Genomic DNA, 19,951 nt, shown 5'->3' with positions numbered 1-19,951 from the left:
CGGACGGGATGAAACACTCGACCACCAGAGAGACTTGGATCTGAAGATAGTGTCACCTCAGAGAGGCACAGCGAGACTGCCTCGTTCCTCATGGGCTGCCATAAACTTGAAAAGTGGATGAAAGTATGTCTGACCAGGCCACCAAACTGGACAGACTAGCCATAAACACTGAGGCACCCAAAACAACTTGGTTGCTACACCGGCCTGCACTAGAACACCAGTGTTATTTTATAGACTTGTGAGCTTACTTCGGCAACACCAGCCTCGCTTATTTTATCGCTAAAAAGACTTTGATCTGTGAACTTCTGTCAGAGAGAGAGGGCACGCTCCCGCAGGAGGCGAACTGCCACTTGTACACTCCGACTCTAATTCTAAACCCCCACTGACATTCCCCATAAACCCTTCAGAGAGAGCGATCTCATCCCCAGCCTACTTACCAGCCAAGGGTCCTAAACTGCAGGCCAGACCCCAGTCACCCCCAGAATCGGCTATGCTTCCACAGCACTAGGGTCAGGGCAGGGCGACCGCTTCTTAGCCCCTCGGCCGGGGACTGTTGTGCTGGCAGCTAGCGGTGACTGTGATACCGGCTCCCTGCGCCGCGACCCTGGAGTCTGGCGCTCCCCGACCGCCCGGGTAACACTGTGGCGGCTGCGGCAGCCCGGGAAGGAAGAGGGTGGAGCTGCTGCTGCGGCCCTTGCTGCCAGCGCCTGATGCGGCTCACAGAGCGGAGGCCAGGAATAGACTGCAGCTGCAGCATGAACATTACAGCCCCGGCCGAGGTAGTAGTCTGTAACATGCAGCGTATTTAGACATAGAAAACGGAAAAGCACTGTCCAAGGAACTCCCATGTTCTCCAACACGCATTGTGATAGAGCAGTTATTTATGTTTATGAACGTAAAACACCCGCGTGGTAAATACACCTTATGTTGAAGAGAAAGGCACAGCTGCACATTTTTAAATTATTAAAACATGCTGAACACTTCTCTAAAACAAGAGGGCACAGCGCGTGCAAGAATGCGGCCCCGCCGTGGAGGATTTTTATTTATGCGTTTTTATATAGCGCGGACTTTACCCGGCTTCCAACGTGCTGGTATCCGGGACGCTGTCTCCCCCCTGCACTTACCAATGCCTCCGCGGGCGCCGAAGCTCGGCTCCTTTCCACCGGCCACACGCAAAACGAAACTGAAACATACGAGGCGCGCGACGTGAGCTGTCTACGGTAGAAGCTCACGCGCACGACCCGATCCAAAGGCGCATGGCAGAGTCGGATTCCAACGCGCGCGACCCGATCCAAAGGCGCGGGTCGGAATCAGACTCTGCCATGCTTCTTAATGGTGCGCGTGGCCAGCTCTTGTCTCCACTCGTTGTCGGCTGAGCCGACGACTATAGTTCTCTGGCGAGAACGCGCTTCTAGCCGAGACCTAATAAAATGATACTATCAAGTTAAATAAAAAACAATTGCTATATAGCACCAAGAAAGCCATCTAGTGAAATTGCACTTTACAATCACAGTTCAATCCTTCTCTACTCTACCCAACAGGTCAGTAGATGGTGGTATAGAGATCACTCGTCATTCAACCATATACAAGTCATATCACAGAGTGCTATTGCTATGTATGGCCCAGAAAGCGTTAACCCTATTGTCCCATGAACATTCAGAGACTGGTCTGTAAATGGATCACTGAAATGACATAACTGGCACTCAGACAGTTGACAGAGCTACAAAGACAATTAGGGAAGTCAATTACCTTCAAAGTAGAAGGTTTTTATAAAAGTCCATTTAATTCCTATTTTCACCTTGTAAAGGCCTATATCAACTGGTATTTAACTCCCTGCGCCCCTTGGCAGAAAGATACACTCGGCAAACAAAAACTCCGTCAGTGTTGAAATCAAATTCCAATACCACCAATTATGAAAATACCACGCAGCCCTGAGATGCTTTTAAGGATATCCGAGAAGGTCGGTATTTTCTGGTGGCAAGAGCCTAGAATCATAATATTACTAGTGACCATTTATAAAGAGCACACCACAAAAGAAATTGCTTACAGCCAATAAAATAATATGCATAGTCCTAAGAGCCGGAATTTTCGTAGAGCTCAAACAAGCGTTTCACATGCCTCAGGATGCCAGTATGCCAATTCATGCCCAACCTGATCTGTATGGGGAGCCACAAGATCAGTCAGGCACGTGAGCCTCAGCAGCATTACTACACTGAATAGACACTCACAAAAATAGGACAAGCTCTTGATCCGCTGAGCACATAAGATGCAACAAAAAAAATGTGCTGTCCACTGCAAGACCTTGCAGCACATTACATGAACTACATATACTGGAGAAGCTTCAGCACAAAGCAGCTCACTCACAGAAGGTATCCATTAAAAAAAGGTTCAGCTACAGTCTAACCTAAAACTGATTGTTGCCAAACTGGGTCAGACAGAGTAAAATAAATGCAGGTGCCATCCGCTAGTCATGTTTGGGTGGGGCATTTTAAGAGCGCAAGAGAATGCTTAAGCTTGTGTTCCGCGAGGAGGAGGACCACAAGCGGAGATTTGTGGCAAATAATTTTTTTTTTTTTTAAAGAGAAGTACTATTACAGATGACAACGAATCAATATAGCACTTTTTTTTTAACTACTAACTAATTCAACATTCAAAGTGATAGAAGAAATTGTGTGTTCTAATGAGACTTGGGAAAAACAGTAAAACGTTATTAAGTAGTTTATTGCAGTCCTCAATTCCCAGTGAGATGCAGGACGTAGAGGTGTATTTGATTGCGAGACAAAAGAGCAAAGTTCAAATGCATCAGGACACACAAACGAACATGACTTGGAAACTGTACAATCACTTTAACACTAATGAAAACAGTGCATATAAAGCAGTGTTTCAAACACAACAACCTTTTGACATAGGCAAACCAGTAATTTGTTGGCATGTGGCTCTAGTACAACCCAGTAAGTAAACCTAACTAACTCTAAAACTAACTTGAACGAAGAGTGTCAAAAATTAATAAGTGATCTTCAGCTCAACTATCTCATAAGAATCAGATGAAGGTGGGTGAACAGGGGTGGGCAAGCCAGATAGCCAGATAATTTATAGGGAGATCAAAGCTAAATGAGTAACTTCTAACATACATTTAATAAAGACGCATAGCCACAGAATGCTGTGAATGTGCGGACTTAAGGGTGCAATAGACAAAGCATTTTATGGTGTGCACAGTAAAAGATTGGGATTTTAGCTTGCAATTCTCGCACCGGACACCCTAAATCATGGCCCCCAAGGGAAATGTACAAATAAAGCTATTTAAGAAGCCAAATGCCAAAATAAAAGCAATAACAGAGCAGCAAAACAATATGGGCAAAGGCCCCATGGAGCTTGTTCTGGTCAATTCGCTAAAACAGATGTGCAAAGTGCAGCTCGTGAGCAGTCATAGGAAAGCTTACGTGTTCTATTTAAGCTGCTACTTCAGTGGAAAGCATTCAGTAAGAAAAACTCACTTCAGAGCTAACGTGTTCGTATGTATCCTGCTAGTCAGATGCTCTTAGAAACATGCGGAGTTTCCTTTCATTCCATATGATCCCTATGAAAGGCAGAAATTAGTCAACACTGCTGAGCTCGGCTCCATATATATATTTCTTGACATTCCCACGGGACCACAAGACAAGCCACCGACGGGCTCCCGCACCTCAAGTTGTGAGAGAGATGAGCTTAAAGTTCATTCTCTAAAAAGTGGGTGCATCCCTAGATAGGGCACACCTTTGGTTCTTAAAAAAGAAGACTCCTCTATCTTTCCCCAAGATCCCGCTACACGAATCACCTGGTTTTTCCACCCGCGGAGCAATTAGAGTTCAACGGAGCCTTCTAATCTACTCCAGTAAGTCGGTGTAACGCCGCGTTTAACACTGCAGTTTTCACATTGATTTTTAACAGCGAAGACAACTCCCCTTCTATTTTTTTGTTTTACAGCACGCTTTCCCTACGCTTCACCGGCCACAAGTGTAAGTGTGCTTATGTGTTTACTTCACTTTTCGTTTTTCACATACAACGCGCTCACTCGGAGAAGCACGTTACTACATCTGATCTTTCACTCGCTGTCATGTCACTTCACTATTTCGCCAAAACATGTGCATGTGACGTTATGTTACGAACATTATGGGTACTTTTGTTTATTGCTATATCTTTATGTTTTAGAGCTCCCGGATGAAGGGCTTTTCAGCCCGAAATGCATTGGAGCGTTTAGGAGCATTCATATATCATACAACTGAGATTGAATTTGTGGAATGAACTTGAATTCCAGCATTTAAAACATGATGAACATTTGAAGATTTATAAATAAAATTTAAAGAATCTTTCATTACTTTAGAGGAGTCTTCTTTTCAAGAACCAAAGGTGTGCCCTACCTATGGATGCACCCACTTTTTAGTGGCTACACTTCTTCATGATCACTTTCTTGACGTGCCTGGACGGACACGTTACCTAAAGGAGCACCCGACCATTTGAAACCCTCCAAGATATTTATATTTATGTAACTTTCTCTACCAAGATACAGATTGGCTGTGCACCCCCTTCTCCATTGTATTATCATAAAGTTCATTCTACCACACACCTTTGTACAGGCCATCTCAATCACAGAAACATGAGAACCTTGGTTATCTCCTGCACTTTTAATTTCGCTGTTCGCTGTATTACCTAAGAAGCTGATCGATTAATTGTGACTCTAGGTAACAAAGTAATTGTACAGATGTGAACTACAGGAGTAAAGTCAGTCGTACAAACACATATGGCTTCAGGTACTGTTGTGCGCGATGAGGGTGGGTATCATTCCACTGTCCCCTCTCGTAGAACAAACACCCTGCCTCACTAAAATATAACCGATTCAGAGGCATGTCCGTTTTAGCAATTCTTCCATTAGACACTACATGTTCTTTGCATTACGAATTGGCACAGTTCAGATATTGTCACAGATGCATGATGCCCATCACGATAAAAAAAATGTAAATAGTTTAGAAAACGAACTCTGTGAAAGGTGGGAATGTCAAAGCCGCAAGAATGTTGCAACTGCTCACATCTGTAGATGGAAGGTCTGAACTCGAAAGTTGACGTACTGCTGTTTGCACTTTTTCTTTTTGCTAATTCAAAGTTATCACCGACTCCATAAAAAAATTAAAAGCCATTGTTATTTGTAATATCAATACATCTAAGTCACGTAAATACAACACATATTGCATTACAAATGCTATAGGTGTCACATTTGCGAAAGTTAAAACTATTGGCATTGTAAATGACAAAGCTATTAATTTCGCTATTTTCAAAACCAACACAGCTCCGCCGATGCACCCACCACACAGCTCCACCGATGCACCCAATACCCAGCTCCACCAATGCACCCAATACCCAGCTCCACCAATGCACCCAATACCCAGCTCCACCAATGCACCCAATACCCAGCTCCACCGAATGACCCACCACACAGCTCCACCGAACGACCCACCACACAGCTCCACCGAACGACCCACCACACAGCTCCACCGAACGACCCACCACACAGCTCCACCGATGCACCCACCACACAGCTCCACCGATGCATCCACCACACAGCTCCACCGACACAGCTCCACCGATGCACCCACCACCCAGCTCCACCGATGCACCCACCACCCAGCTCCACCGACACAGCTCCACCGATGCACCCACCACACAGCTCCTCCGAGGCACCCACCACACAGCTCCACCGAGGCACCCACCACACAGCTCCACCGAGGCAACCACCACACAGCTCCACCGAGGCACCCACCACACAGCTCCACCGAGGCACCCACCACACAGCTCCACCGAGGCACCCACCACACAGCTCCACCGAGGCACCCACCACACAGCTCCACCGAGGCACCCACCACACAGCTCCACCGAGGCACCCACCACACAGCTCCACCGAGGCACCCACCACACAGCTCCACCGAGGCACCCACCACACAGCTCCACCGAAGCACCTACCTCCACCGATGCACCCACCACACAGCTCCACAGATGCACCCACCACACAGCTCCGCCGAGGCACACAGCTCCGCCGAGGCACCCACCACACAGCTCCACCGAGGCACCCACTACACAGCTCCACCGATGCACACACCACTCAGCGCAACAGCAGCATCACTCAGCGCAACCTCATCACTCAGCGCAACCTCATCACTCAGCGCAACCTCATCACTCAGCGCAACCTCATCACTCAGCGCAACCTCATCACTCAGCGCAACCTCATCACTCAGCGCAACCTCATCACTCAGCGCAACCTCATCACTCAGCGCAACCTCAGCACTCAGCGCAACCTCAGCACTCAGCGCAACCGCAGCAGCACTCAGCGCAACCGCAGCAGCACTCAGCGCAACCGCAGCAGCACTCAGCGCAACCGCAGCAGCACTCAGCGCAACCGCAGCAGCACTCAGCGCAACCGCAGCAGCACTCAGCGCAACCGCAGCAGCACTCAGCGCAACCGCAGCAGCACTCAGCGCAACCGCAGCAGCACTCAGCGCAACCGCAGCAGCACTCAGCGCAACCGCAGCAGCACTCAGCGCAACCGCAGCAGCACTCAGCGCAACCGCAGCAGCACTCAGCGCAACCGCAGCAGCACTCAGCGCAACCGCAGCAGCACTCAGCGCAACCGCAGCAGCACTCAGCGCAACCGCAGCATCACTCAGCGCAACCGCAGCATCACTCAGCGCAACCGCAGCATCACTCAGCGCAACCGCAGCATCACTCAGCGCAACCGCAGCATCACTCAGCGCAACCGCAGCATCACTCAGCGCAACCGCAGCATCACTCAGCGCAACCGCAGCATCACTCAGCGCAACCGCAGCATCACTCAGCGCAACCGCAGCATCACTCAGCGCAACCGCAGCATCACTCAGCGCAACCGCAGCATCACTCAGCGCAACCGCAGCATCACTCAGCGCAACCGCAGCATCACTCAGCGCAACCGCAGCATCACTCAGCGCAACCGCAGCATCACTCAGCGCAACCGCAGCATCACTCAGCGCAACCGCAGCATCACTGGTTCAAATATGTTCTTTCAATGTTTCAAGCTGTTTTCAAGCTTTCATGCTTTATTACAAATCACAAAAAGATGTTAATATTTCACTTCTGTTCTTGGATTTTCGTCACAATAAAAAACACTGAACATAATCTTTACAAAAGTTTAAGCTATTGCCATTACAAATTAAATAAATTATTTAAGTATTAATTATTTTAAAAAAATTAAAAGCCTTTGTTATTTGTAATATCAATACATCTAAGTCACGTAAATACAAAACATGTTGCATTACAAATGCTATAGGTGTTTGCGAAAGTTATAACTATTGGCATTGTAAATGACAAAGCTATTAATGTAGCTATTTTAAAAAATAACACATAAATAAAAAAAAATTAATTTATAAGACCAATAGCTCAAACTTTCCTAATGCGAGCCCTATTGCATTTCCAATGCTTGTTCTTTTTGCTAATTCAAAGTTATCACCGACTCCATGCTGAGTCCCTTTTCAGTTATAAAAGCATATAATCATATTCAGACCAGACCAAAAACGTAATGTGCCACGGGTTCAACTTTTGGTAGTCCACACAAAGCATGACATTCTACTACAATCCAGTTACCAAAGGCTCATATCAGTACAACGTCAACACAAATTTGACTGCACCCGGTAGGAAAGCAAGTCTCAGAGCCAAACGTGTATAAAGTGATGCAGAAACAGTAGCTGAAACTTCAAACCAAGAAATTAATCATATTTAGAAACATATATAGTGACTACTGTATTTACCATGTCTCCAGGGGTCTTTTGGTTCCACAGCACCAGAAACAATGTCGTCGTCTGAGGGGAAAGTTACCCGCTTTGGCCCATGCTTGTTTTTACCATTTTCATCTTCGGCTGCTGGGGACAAAATAGCAGACCCTTGCCCCGGCATTTCCTTTCCATTGGCTTGGGAGGCAGGAGGTGAACTTTCAGCAGCAGTCGCCTCCAGAGACAGATCCAAAGATTTGCGAGTGTTGGAGGCATCTGCCACAAGTTCAGATACTACAGGGCCAGTATTTGCAGAGCTTCCCTGAGCCGGACAATCAACGGCACCAACCGCTGTAGATGTGTCTGGTACCAAACTATCCCCATCGCTTATGTTTATATCCAACATACCATTACTTGTTTTAAGGTCCCCATTAGGTGCACTGGTCGAAGCAGATCCAGGAAGGGCATTGGTCTCAAGGCTTAGATTCTGTCCATGTTCTTGACTCCCTGTGCCACCAGGATCTGATCCAGAAATACTCATTCCAGACTGGTCAGAGCCTAAATCAAATGAGTAGGTAGCATCCACACACTGCTTTAGGGAGTGCTCTCCAGGGACCGGGGACACAGAGCGATTAGTATCATCTCCCTGGTGAGGAGGACATAACTCAAAGACCTCGTCCTCACTTTGGAATACCATGTCCTGGCTTATGCCACACGTGTTATCTTGAATTTGTAAAGTGGGGTGCATGCACTCCATGACTGACGCACAGGATCTTCAGAGAGCTCCCTAGCCACTCTGGGGCCGGTTATCCCTCATTGCACTGAATGTCAGTTTTTCAAGTCCGAGAATATTTTTCCCCCCACCTCTTCTAAGTGTATATTCCACTGCAAACCACCGGCCCACGCTATCAAACAAGAAGCTATATTCAAATGATGAACTAGTAGTTGCGGCGTTGCCGTTGGGCACAGAATCATTAGACTTAGTAACGCACTCAGCTGTCAGTTGCTTTTAATAGAAGTTTCGCTTTCTCATTAAGCTGTTCTTTCAGTTGCCGTGTGAATGACTTTAAGGTAGAGAGCATTGCTGAGGCTAAAACATGCTTCTGCAGAACAGTGAGGACAGGTCAGTCCCAGTATGAGGCGAGATTGATGGTGCACGTGAAAGAAACCGCAATGTTGTTGGGGAAGATGGGCAGTGGTACAATCCAATCACAGTTACAGGATGCCAAGATAAGAGCTACAAAACATCAGGCATATATTAATGGTTGGAGAATGGAGCACTGGTTAATGTGACATTGGTGTGGGGGGGGGGGTGTTAGAGCTAGTGCAAAAATTATGTAGTCGGAGTTAAAGTGAAAGCAAACTGCGCGTTCAGGGGATTAAATAGTGGTGCACTTAAAGTAAAGTATTGGAAATTAGTGAAGTCAAATTGGGGGAAGGTGTGTGCAGTGAGTAAGTCGCAGGACAGTAACGGGTACTCTTGACTAGTGGGTACTTTGAGAGTCGAAGACTGGTGTTTGGTAGGATGGCAGGCCCTAGTCGAGAAGACAGGTGCACGTCCCAGCCTTTGGTAACTAGGGCTAGTAGCAGGTGTCTTTGGCTTGAGACATTTCTTTCCCAGAGGCCGTCCAGCAGCCTGTAAGCGTGACTGCCCTATATTACCCGCCTTCTATGTCGTGAGTCGAGCAGCAGCTCACCGGTACTCCTTATCGGCGTACACCACAAACTGGGTTGTAGACAAGGAGGGGGGCCTGCGTCTCCTCGACTAGGGGGTAGCAGCATCCGGCGTCCTCCAAAGCCTGGTCCGCGCGCAGCCACAACACACAACGTCAATGACGCAGCGCCGTGCCACGTCACTGGTCCACGTGACCGGTTCCTGCTACCGTTCCTACAGGGGTGAATCCGCGACGTTCAACCGGATACTTCTTTACTAAATCAATAGAATAGCATCAAGCTCGTAAGAAATATATCTAAGGTTCGTATCTGCACGCGTGGTAAATAAAGTAGTCCCCATAGAAAATGTTAGGATTTGCTGTGGCCTTTCATTTGTGACGAATCTGCCGATAGTACTTGTGAAAACTTTTACAAGAGAGTAAAATCGTAAAAAGGTAAACATAGTCTTCGTGTGAGACTTGGCCTCCATCTTGAAACGGATACTTTGTAGTTCTTTTGTAAAAGAAAACAATACCCAACTCAGAAATGAAAAACAAAATAGAAACCAAATGACCCGTTATGTGATAAAAGAGGGTGTCGGTCTTTCTGTGGCCTAAAACTTGTCCTAATTTTTGTGGGTTTACAATTGAGGATTACAGACTAATTTTATTACAATTTGATAACAAGGTTCAGTGAACATTTTGTTACATTCCTACGTTTTAAAAAAGATGTGAAAGCTTTCTTTTTATTTGTAATTTCGCCTAAATTTAAGTAGAGCTTGACGAAACTCATACCAGTTAGATATGGTTGGTATATTTGCATGAGACTTGGCTCCAAATTGTCGCGTGCTTTTCTTTATTTTTGTCTGACTAGTTAGTTCTCTCTATCTTTAGCCCTTACCCTTCTCTTCCTCCTGTGTTATTTTTTGCAGTTTTATTTAGTGCGACTTGGCCCAGTGGCAAAAGAGCACTTTACGTAAGCAACAGAGATGGGGTGGCTGGTGTCATTTCAAAGTGGAGCTTAAAAGTTGGGGAGGAGTAGCAATCGAGGCGAGCGAGCCCTATCCAGGTCTAACAGGATTGCTTTAGAAGCCATCCCAGAGTCATTGGAAGATCATCCAACTACTGTAGTGATTTGAGGCTGACTAGAAAATTAGCATCTGATTACTTTACAATGAGATCATTTCGGGTGACTTGAGGATGATGTAAAAATGTGCACCTGATTACTTCACAAACATTAAAAAAGATAAATGCATTCCTGAGGATTAGGTAGCAGCCCATTAGCAACATGCAGCTGTTGGTTCCACAGAAAAAACAATTAAAAAACAAAAAGCAAACCTTAGGGTAGGTAGTAAAAGAGGGGTGGGCAAAATTGGTATCATTTGCTGTAGCATAATTATGCGAAATTACAGCAAAACTATGAGAGATTACGCATCATTTTGTAGGCATGGTATGCATATAGGTGTCTACAAACGAAAGCGGTCATTGGTGGCCACATCATCGTACCTTTTTTGTTTTGGCAATGTGACACATCATCAACAAACATTTTTTTTTCACAATGCTGGGTAAAAAATGGGTGCTGCCCATAAGGTACCATAGTCTGGATGCGAAGTGCCCACACCCAGTACCCACCCCTAGGCTGCCAGTGAGTGGGCCAGAACCATGCCCTCACTCAGTGTTTTATCAATGCTGACAGTGCCATGATCGCAGCAGCGCATGCCCCCGTTACTGACTCCCTAGCTTGCTGGGGTCCTGACAAACACTCCTACAGCTGCAAATACTGAATGGCTGCAGGTTCCTGGACCACAGCAGTGTACTGCCCCAGGGCCAGGAGGGATGCCCTGGGCTGAGCACCCAGAACACAATAGCATGTTTTTCCTAATCACTATTTATGGTTTAGCCCCCAACAGCCTCTCTCCCACTCACCCCATCCCCCTCCACCGATCACGAACATTTAAATTTTTCATCAACCCACCATACAATCCATGCTATCGATAGCCTTTGAAAACGCTCTGGAGAAGTTAACTGCTGCACCCAATTTTCTTTGCTTGCAGGCACTCATTTGCATATGTATGCATCAAAGAAAACCGGTCTTTTCAGCAAACCGCCTAACACTCCTGCTGCAAAGTTACTTCGCACATCCGGTGGTGCTGGAAATTACGTCACACGCCTTGCAAACGTTTGGGTGATGAGCTCGTCGAGGACGCAGAATGGCCACGGCAATTTTTTTTGTTATTGTAGGATTTCTACGTTTTCGTAGTGCTTGGAGATCGGAACGTCTTGCCCAAGAGCTTCTACAGGGGAAAGGCATCCCTAGCAAGCAGGTCGATCGGACTGTAACATACCAGCTGGTATCAAGTAACATTTGTAGGGCAATTTGTTGGTTTACCAGTTTCTTGGTCTGCATTTGCGTAGAAATTCAGCTGTAATTTGCGCCTCCTTGTTTCATGTTGGCTATGATCAAAAGGCCCGATTTGAAGGGATATGCTTTTGTAAACAATATGAGTTTGAAACCTACTAAAACATAAAGACTTACCTAAGAAACCTTAGCAACTGAATTGAATATTTATTTAAAACATGCTCTCTTTTTCCATTCAATTTAATTACTGACCGTGTACACTTATACATAACTAACAGCATTTTTTCCTAAATATTCATACAGTTGCGTGGCTATTGGCACACACAGCGAGAGTGAGGGAGAGCCTTTATTATTATTATTATTATTATTATTATTATTATTAAATTTCTAAAGCGCTCAGCTACCCGTAGGTTTCCCGGCGCTAAAACCAAAAAGTGAGAGGGGAAAGTCAGAAGAGAACTGTTTAGATATCAAATAGCCAGGTCTTTATCTGTCCACGGAACCTGAGATAATTAGGTTCAATGCGTATCTGAAAGGGGAGAGAATTCCAGAGTGAGGGGGCCAGCCAAGCAAAAGAGCGGCCACCCATTCTGGCTTTCTTGATTCTGGGAACTGACAGTAGGTTTTGATTAGAAGATCGGAGATTACGAGGGGGCAGGTATGATTGTGCAAGGGGGTTGAGATAGGCGGGGGCTAATCCAGACTTAATTCTGTGGATGATGCAGAGGGCCTTAAATTTTGTCCGATTTTCAATTCGGAGCCAGTGCAGGGAACGAATGGCATTGGAGGTGGGAGAAGTGTTAGGTAATTTGCAGAGGAGTCGTGCAGCCATGTTTTGAACTGTCTGCAACTTGCGCGTCACCTCTTTACTGGCTCCCAGAAGAAGGATGTTCCCGTAGTCCAGTCTAGAAGTTATAAGAGCCTGGACCACTGTCTTCTGCGTGTCCAAGGGAAGCATCCAAATGATTTTTCGCAACCACTTAATGATAGTGATGCAGGTGGAAGATGTTTTAACCACATGGTTCTTCATGGATAGTTGGTTATCGAAGGTGACGCCAAGGTTGCGAGCAGTTATGGATGGAGTGGGTAGAGGGCCAATTTGTGAAGGCCATTGCCTAGGTCCCCATAAGGTGGTGTTGGGACCAAACAGAAGAACCTCAGTTTTGCCCCCATTTAGTTGTAATTTGTGATCCAACATCCAGGCTGCGATGTTACTCAGACCTGTACGGAGGGAAGAAGATGAGGAATGAGAGTCAGAGGAAAGGGAATAGATGATCTGGGTATCATCGGCGTACGAGTAAATAGTGAGCCCAGCTTGCTCTGCAATAGTAGCCAAAGGTCTGACATACAAATTGAAGAGCAAGGGGCTCAGGATGGAACCCTGCGGTACCCCGTACGCCGATGTAAGGGTTAGAGAAGCAGAAGACGAGGAAAAAACTTGAAAGGTGCGATCTGAAAGAAAACTAACAAACCAGTTGAGAGCTGTGCCGATAATACCAGATGACCTGAGGGCATTGATAAGGATGGCATGGGAAACCGTATCAAATGCGGCACTCAGATCAAGTAAAATGAGTGCCACGGTTTCTCCCTTATCAACTCGGCTCCTGATGTTTTCCGAGACCCCTAACAGGGTGGATTCAGTCGAGAAGCCACGTCTGAATCCAGATTGAGATGGATGTAATAGTCCACTAGCCTCAACATGGGATGACAGTTGGGAGTTAATGTGTTTTTCCATAATTTTGGAAAAGACTGGAAGAAGTGAGATTGGGCGAAAATTAGATGGGATACTAGGATCTGCATTAGGCTTTTTTAACAGGGGTACTATCATTGCATGTTTCCATGCAGCGGGTACTGAAGCTGTGTTAAGGGAGGTGTTCAAAAGATCCACTATCAGTGCGAGGGAGGAATGGTCTAGTTTGTTTAGTATATGGGGAGGAAGGGGGTCCAGGGGAGAGCCGGATTTGTGCACTTTCAAAGTGTGGGTATGGCATTTCATGTGCTTTTCGTTTTATGCAAGCAGGCAGAGTGTGTGGCTGTGGAAATAGTTTGTAACTAAGCACACAGAGATCGGATTCTCATCTGTGCCAGCAGGACGAGTCAGGTAATAATTGCCTTCTATTTTGGAAGAAGTGGAGATTTATTGACTTCTGCTGTCTGATAAAAGGAGACGTTTTCCAAGTGCACCACTGGCAACTCAGCAGAAAATCGGAGGTGATGCTTAATGGCACAAGCTGTATTTTTGTATAAATGTCAAATGGAGTCATACATTACAGTTCCAATTTTTCTAGGGGTAATTATTAGTCACTGTTTCATATCCTAATTGCAATTTTTGCGGGGTAAAATCCCTTGCACTTTTTACATTATCAAATTTTTTTTTTTAATGATGCAGTGGCTTGGAGCAGAGGTAGGTGATGTTCGGGAACCCCGCCAGATGTATGATGTCAATGACAGGTAAAATAAAAATATACTTTTCCTTTTTAACTGGACAGGGAAATCAAGTATTTGTAAAGGCAACTGAAAGTTACATTCTAGTCAGTGGGTTGAAAAAAGAGGAGCTAGTTCTGGTGATGTTTAGGATAGTTTACTGGCAGGGGAAGAAATCAAAAGGAAGGCGAAGCCAACAAGATCTAGGCAGACTGAGATCGAGATCACTAGAAATTAAGGATGATCATGTTTCACCTCTGGAGTTTTGATGCAAGCTTCCACCTTTTGAGTGCTGTGTTGCTGTGAGTGCCCTGATGGTATAATTCTCCATCAGTTGTGATCCTTGTGATGCAGTGAGTTATTGTTTCTCAGTATTCTGATGCTGTGGAGGTTTGAAGTTGTGATGCGTTCTGATGTGGTATGTGTTGGGTATGACTGGTCTATGTGTTTACAGTCCCAGGAGTGTAGCCCCCCCATAGGTGCAGTGGCACTGGGGCACATATACCTCAACGCCCCACTGAACCCTGATTAATTTTGTATTTTACAATTCAAACAGCCATTGGGGGGGGGGGCTTCCTTCCTTCCAATAGGGCCCATGAGACGGTGGCTACATCACTGCTAGTTCCCCATGTGCCAGGGTTGTCATCTCTAGCCACTAGACCACATCTCCTGGGAAAGCTAGTCTCATTTTGTTTTGAGGTTCCAAGAGGACGTCGCCCTGAGCCATCAGGACTCGCTCGCCTCTACTGCCTGGGGTCTATGAGCTCACCTCTCAACGCCAGCAAGGCAGGCTCAGTTGAATTTTATGCTTTATTTTTGTAAAAGTGTGTCTGTCTCTTGGAAAGCCGTTGCATGTGGAGCTCCATTTCAAAAGAGGTGGTAGTGGGATTTTGTTCTCAAAGCCTGATCATGTTATGTGATTTTTTGTTTTAATTATCAGAATGTGATTCTCCACCAAAACGTAATCCTGATGGTATGACTGACACTTTATTATCACTTATCAGGATAACTATTGTCCTGCTACAAACTATTATTTGATGGCAGAAAACCCTAGGCCAGTGCCGGCTGCCTTTTTTCAACCCTCGCATGGACCTCCTGATACTCGCACAGACATGGCCTCCAAGACTGAGCGGCAAGTAAGGGCTCATTCCTTCTCGAATTACACCTTGCTCTGTCTTTTCCTCATATTCTCTTTTACCACTTTATTTCCTCTCTTACCCTCAATCACTCTTTCTGTGTTTTGCTCTCTCTCTCTTTCTCAATATTTTCCATTCATTTTTTCTTTCTCACTTTTTCCTTGCGTTTTTCCATCTATTTTTTGAACTGTTGCGTACTCTTGATTTTTGTTCCCTCTGCTGTTAGATTTTCCCATTATCTTTCCCTGTAGACCTTTCCAACCCCTGCTTGTAAGACCCCTCTCGCCCTTTCCCCTCTTCTTCCTGTCCTTCCCCGGTCCTCTCTTGCTCCCGGTTTCCGGTTCCCACTCGTGTTCCCTCTCTGTTCCTGTGTCCATGACTCGAACACTTTTGTGACCTTTGTTATTATAATCTACTTGTGTGTTCTCCGTACTCCCTGCCCTTCATCTTGTATCTACTCACGCCTTCCTGAGGTCGCTCCCACACAGATATCCTGCTCACAGCACAATGCGGGGACAGATTACTGGTTACAACTTATAGCTGCGTCCTTGGCTTACTGTGTGGTTTAGAGTCAGGTCTGGGCCTTGGAAACAGAACAATTGGAAATTATCTTCCGAGCGCTAATGTAGTCTATCTCTCACTCACACAATCTCTTTCTTTCTCTCTTTCTTTCTCTCTCTGTCCCTCTCTACCCTTCTCTTATACTTTCTCTCGTTCACACCCTTTGTCGCCCATTTCTCTTGCTCTTTCCCCCTTTCTCTCTCTCTCATTCACACTACCAATCTGGCTTTTCTCTGTCCCCCCTCTAACTCTGCCTCCTCTCTTTTTTCCCACTGCTTCTACTTTCTCATCTTCTCTATCTCGCCTCTCTCTATCGCTTCCTCTTCCAGTTCACTTTTTAACCCTTTCTGCTAATGCCTCTCTCTTTCTCTCTTTCCCAACACCTCCTCTCATCCTTCTTTTCTGTTGCTGATCAGCCTGTCCCCGCTAGGGAGCATCAATAAACAAGGCGCTGCATCAGGCAAGGTGAGACTAGCCCAAGTTATAATGACTCTCTTTTTAGGTCAAAGCCTTGCTTATGACTTCTTGGAGAACTTCTGAAAGCTTCCCTGAGAATGCATAACACCCATGGATTACCATTGGCTTAGTAGTTAGTAACTCACATTTGCTTGTTTTCTATTTGCTGTCTTTACTTGTTTTAAGTTGTTCCGCCTGTCTTTCCCTCTTCCGTGGAACAGCACCTGTTTACTGTATTCTTCCACAAGAAGTGCCCGCTTTCTGTAAACAGGCCTGTCTATTTTGTTACTCAATGCCACTTTACTCCACTCTACAACACTCTACCATACTCCACTCTACTCCACTCATCTCCACTTTACACCTCTTTACTTCACTCGTTTCGTTTCAAAAGCTTTATTCGATTATTTCACAAAACAATCATAAAAGCATATAAAATGTGTGCAATATACATTCCTCAAAATACACTCTATTATTAATATCACTTAAAAATACAAATACAGAAATACAGAGATATAACAGAGATGTAGACATAGTACAGCACTTAAAAATAAGACTTAAGAAGAGTTAAAAAAACATACTTTTTCTAATGGCCATTGATTTTAAAATGAATACGGCTGTGAAAAAACATACGTCTGGATCCTCTAGGGAGAACAACAGGCTCATTGCTGATTTAGTCGTTGTTACAGCCTTTTGTTTTAATAATGGTTTCAAGTACATAATTTGAAAGTGCAAGTAAAGGTCGCAGATAAGTAAAAAGTGCACAGTGCTCTGCTTAGTAACCTTATCACAAGGGCAGGGGGAGGATGGATGATTTTTCATACGAGGGAATGCCACCAGATGGTGGACTATTCCTAGTCGTAATCTAGTGAGGACAAACCGGTGGGATGGTCTGGTAACAATCCTCAGATAATTTTGGAAGCCAAGTAACATCACATTGGAGAAATAGAATTGTGATGTTATTAACATCACATTTGCATCTCTCCGAAGATAAGTTTTCTTGCTCATATAACGACGCTTTAACTCATTCTTGGGGATATCGGATAAACAATCTGGGTCAGCTTTAACATCTAGATTAAACATATCTTTAGCTGTTACCACAACATAATGGATCCATGGGATCAGTGAGCATTTGTCTAGGAGAAGGCAATCACTAATAATACTCCTGGTGAAACCAGTTTATTCCTTCATCCAGACTGCTCTCCACACCATCAGGGGCCTTAAGCTAATTAGGTCAGACAAAAATCCAAACCCAGTTCCCGGTGTGAGATCTCATTCGAGGCTGATTTTGGTAAACATAACAATCTTTTAATAAAAGCATTTTCCTCGACCTGTAGATCCATATGCCTACTGTGTCCCCAAACGCCGGATCCATATAATGCGATTGACACACATCTACAACGATAGATGTGCAGCATGTCATGGATACGACGGTCTCCAAGCTTAGTCGCAAATTTGAAAATTCCGTTGGCACTTTTAGACATTTTGGCCTTCACATTAATTATCTCTTGGGGCCACATACCATTACTACTAAACGTAATCCCCAAGTAACAGAATTTATTTACAATTTCTATTTTTTATCCTCTATATAGAATGATTTCGACTTTCTCATTTTCTTCCCACACTGCATGATGTATGTTTTGGTAATGTTAATTTTTTAGCTTCCTGCCCTTGATAAACCCTGCAAACTTGTCCATTAGCCTCTGCAAGCCACACGGGGTTCTAGATAAAAGCACCAAATCATCGGCATAAAGCAGGACCGGAAGGGGCAGACCGTCAACTTGTGGAGCATCTGAGTTGACCTGCTTGAGTTCCGTATCAATCGCATTTATAAAGAGGGAGAAAAGGAGGGGCGCAAAAACGCACCCTTGTCGGATGCCCAAATTAACATGGATGCTGTTCGTACATTCTCCCCCTTGACCATATCTTATGTTGGCAGATAATTTTGAGTACAATCTGGCCAAGAAATGAACAATCCCAGGCGGGGCAGCTTGCTCTAATAGTGTCGTCCATAGCAATGCATGGTCAACAAGGTCAAAAGCGCTGCTAAGGTCCGCGAAGCAGAGGAACAGCGACCCCTGCTTAGCACGCGTGTACTTTCCTATTAGAAGGTCTAGGTTAATACACTGTTCTATAGTTCCCAGACCTTTGCGGAACCCAAACTGGGACTTTGCGAGGATACCACCGGCTTCTGCCCACTCCTCCAACCTGGCCAGCAATACTCGTCTCATCGTTTTAAGTGACGAGTCTAAAAGGGATATAGGTCGGTAGTTCTTCGCATCCGACCTATCTCTCTTTTTGTGTATAGGGATGATTATAGATTCACCCCAAATGGGTGGAGTACTTTCATTAACTGCCGCATTAAACACCTTGGTCAGGACGGGGCCCCATAATTTGGTATCGGCCTTGTAGAGGTCGATGGGCACCCCGTCCGGACCTGGGGCTTTCCCGCCCTTACTGCGTCTAATAGCAAGCTCAACCTCTGGGACAGTGATGCATAGTGAAATAATGGGCCACTGATTGGTCTCCGTGGTCAGTAAATTGTCCAATTCTTCCGGGTCGAAAATACTTGTAAAATGTGAGACCCAACACTCCTCACTAACTAAAGCCGTGAGGCATGGCATATTATCGCTCTTGAGGAAGGGGCAGTTAACAGTGTCCCAGAAAAGTTTACTGTCTGAGAGTTCAACGGCCCTAGTCAGCTTATCCCACGCTTCCTCCTGCAATTCATGCTTCCTACGCTTTATCTGCCCCTTATAAGCAACTCTCCAATTTTTAATAGTCAGCCTATCTCTGCGCCTAGTAGCTAATGCCTTCTTTAACTTTCGTAATGACTGAACAGGCGGTGTCAAACCATCCAGTCCTCTGTTTCTTATTACTAGACTTAGTTATAGTCATAATATTAACAATTTGGGCATTGATCTGACTAAAACTTAATAAAATGCCCCTTGAGTCAGTAGTAATGTCTAGACAGCTGCTGAGGTTTGGTAAACAGGCTACCACAATCTTAGTCTGGAGGTTTTCAGAGTTATCTCCTCTCCATTTGATCCTAAGGCCATTAGGTCTAATTGGGACAAAATCAGTAACCACAGATTTAGCAGCCAGTACTTTATTGCCCCAAATAGTTAATACCATAGTGACACAGTTATGGTCACTCATGGCAAAGTCCAAGACAACAGGACTGTCACAAAACCCGCTAATATTGTCCGAGATCAACATATGATCTATAACTGTTGCAGCGTTCCTCCCGGTGAATGTAGGAACAATATTACCCTCACAATCCTTTGCAGCTTGTAGAGCAACTAAATCATATTTTGCTAAAACTAAATTCAGAGATTCCCCATATGCACTATGGACAATATGTAAGCAACCATCACTATTCTCATCGTTAAAACCACATACCCTATTAAAAGACAATGGGCACATCTGGGCATTAAAATCCCCCCCCCCCCAGATGAATACAAAATTACCCTGTTTGACTCGACATATCTTTTCCATGGCCTTTTCCAATTCATTGACTGCATTCAGGCGTGACGAGTCCGGCAGATTATTATAATAATTAATCAGTAAAACATTGCAGCCATTTTTATGACTTAACCA

The 19,951-nt window shown here is 45.1% G+C and overlaps 1 protein-coding gene across 1 annotated transcript in view; it reads right to left on the bottom strand.

Moving 5' to 3' along the window:
• PPP1R37 (protein phosphatase 1 regulatory subunit 37) overlaps positions 1–9,778 on the bottom strand; it is a 982,164-nt gene extending 972,386 nt beyond the window's left edge. Inside the window, exon 1 of the mRNA XM_078660917.1 lies at positions 7,806–9,778. Coding sequence (XP_078517043.1) covers positions 7,806–8,523 — 718 coding nt within the window. The 5' untranslated portion in view covers positions 8,524–9,778. The remainder of the gene's footprint in view (positions 1–7,805) is intronic.
• Positions 9,779–19,951: the final 10,173 nt, after the last annotated feature.

This window comes from Lissotriton helveticus, chromosome 9 (assembly GCF_964261635.1).
Source record: "Lissotriton helveticus chromosome 9, aLisHel1.1, whole genome shotgun sequence".
Classification (NCBI taxonomy): Eukaryota; Metazoa; Chordata; class Amphibia; order Caudata; family Salamandridae; genus Lissotriton; species Lissotriton helveticus.
The sequence above is the reverse complement of the archived record's forward strand: the minus strand, read 5'-3'. Positions and strand labels throughout refer to the sequence as shown.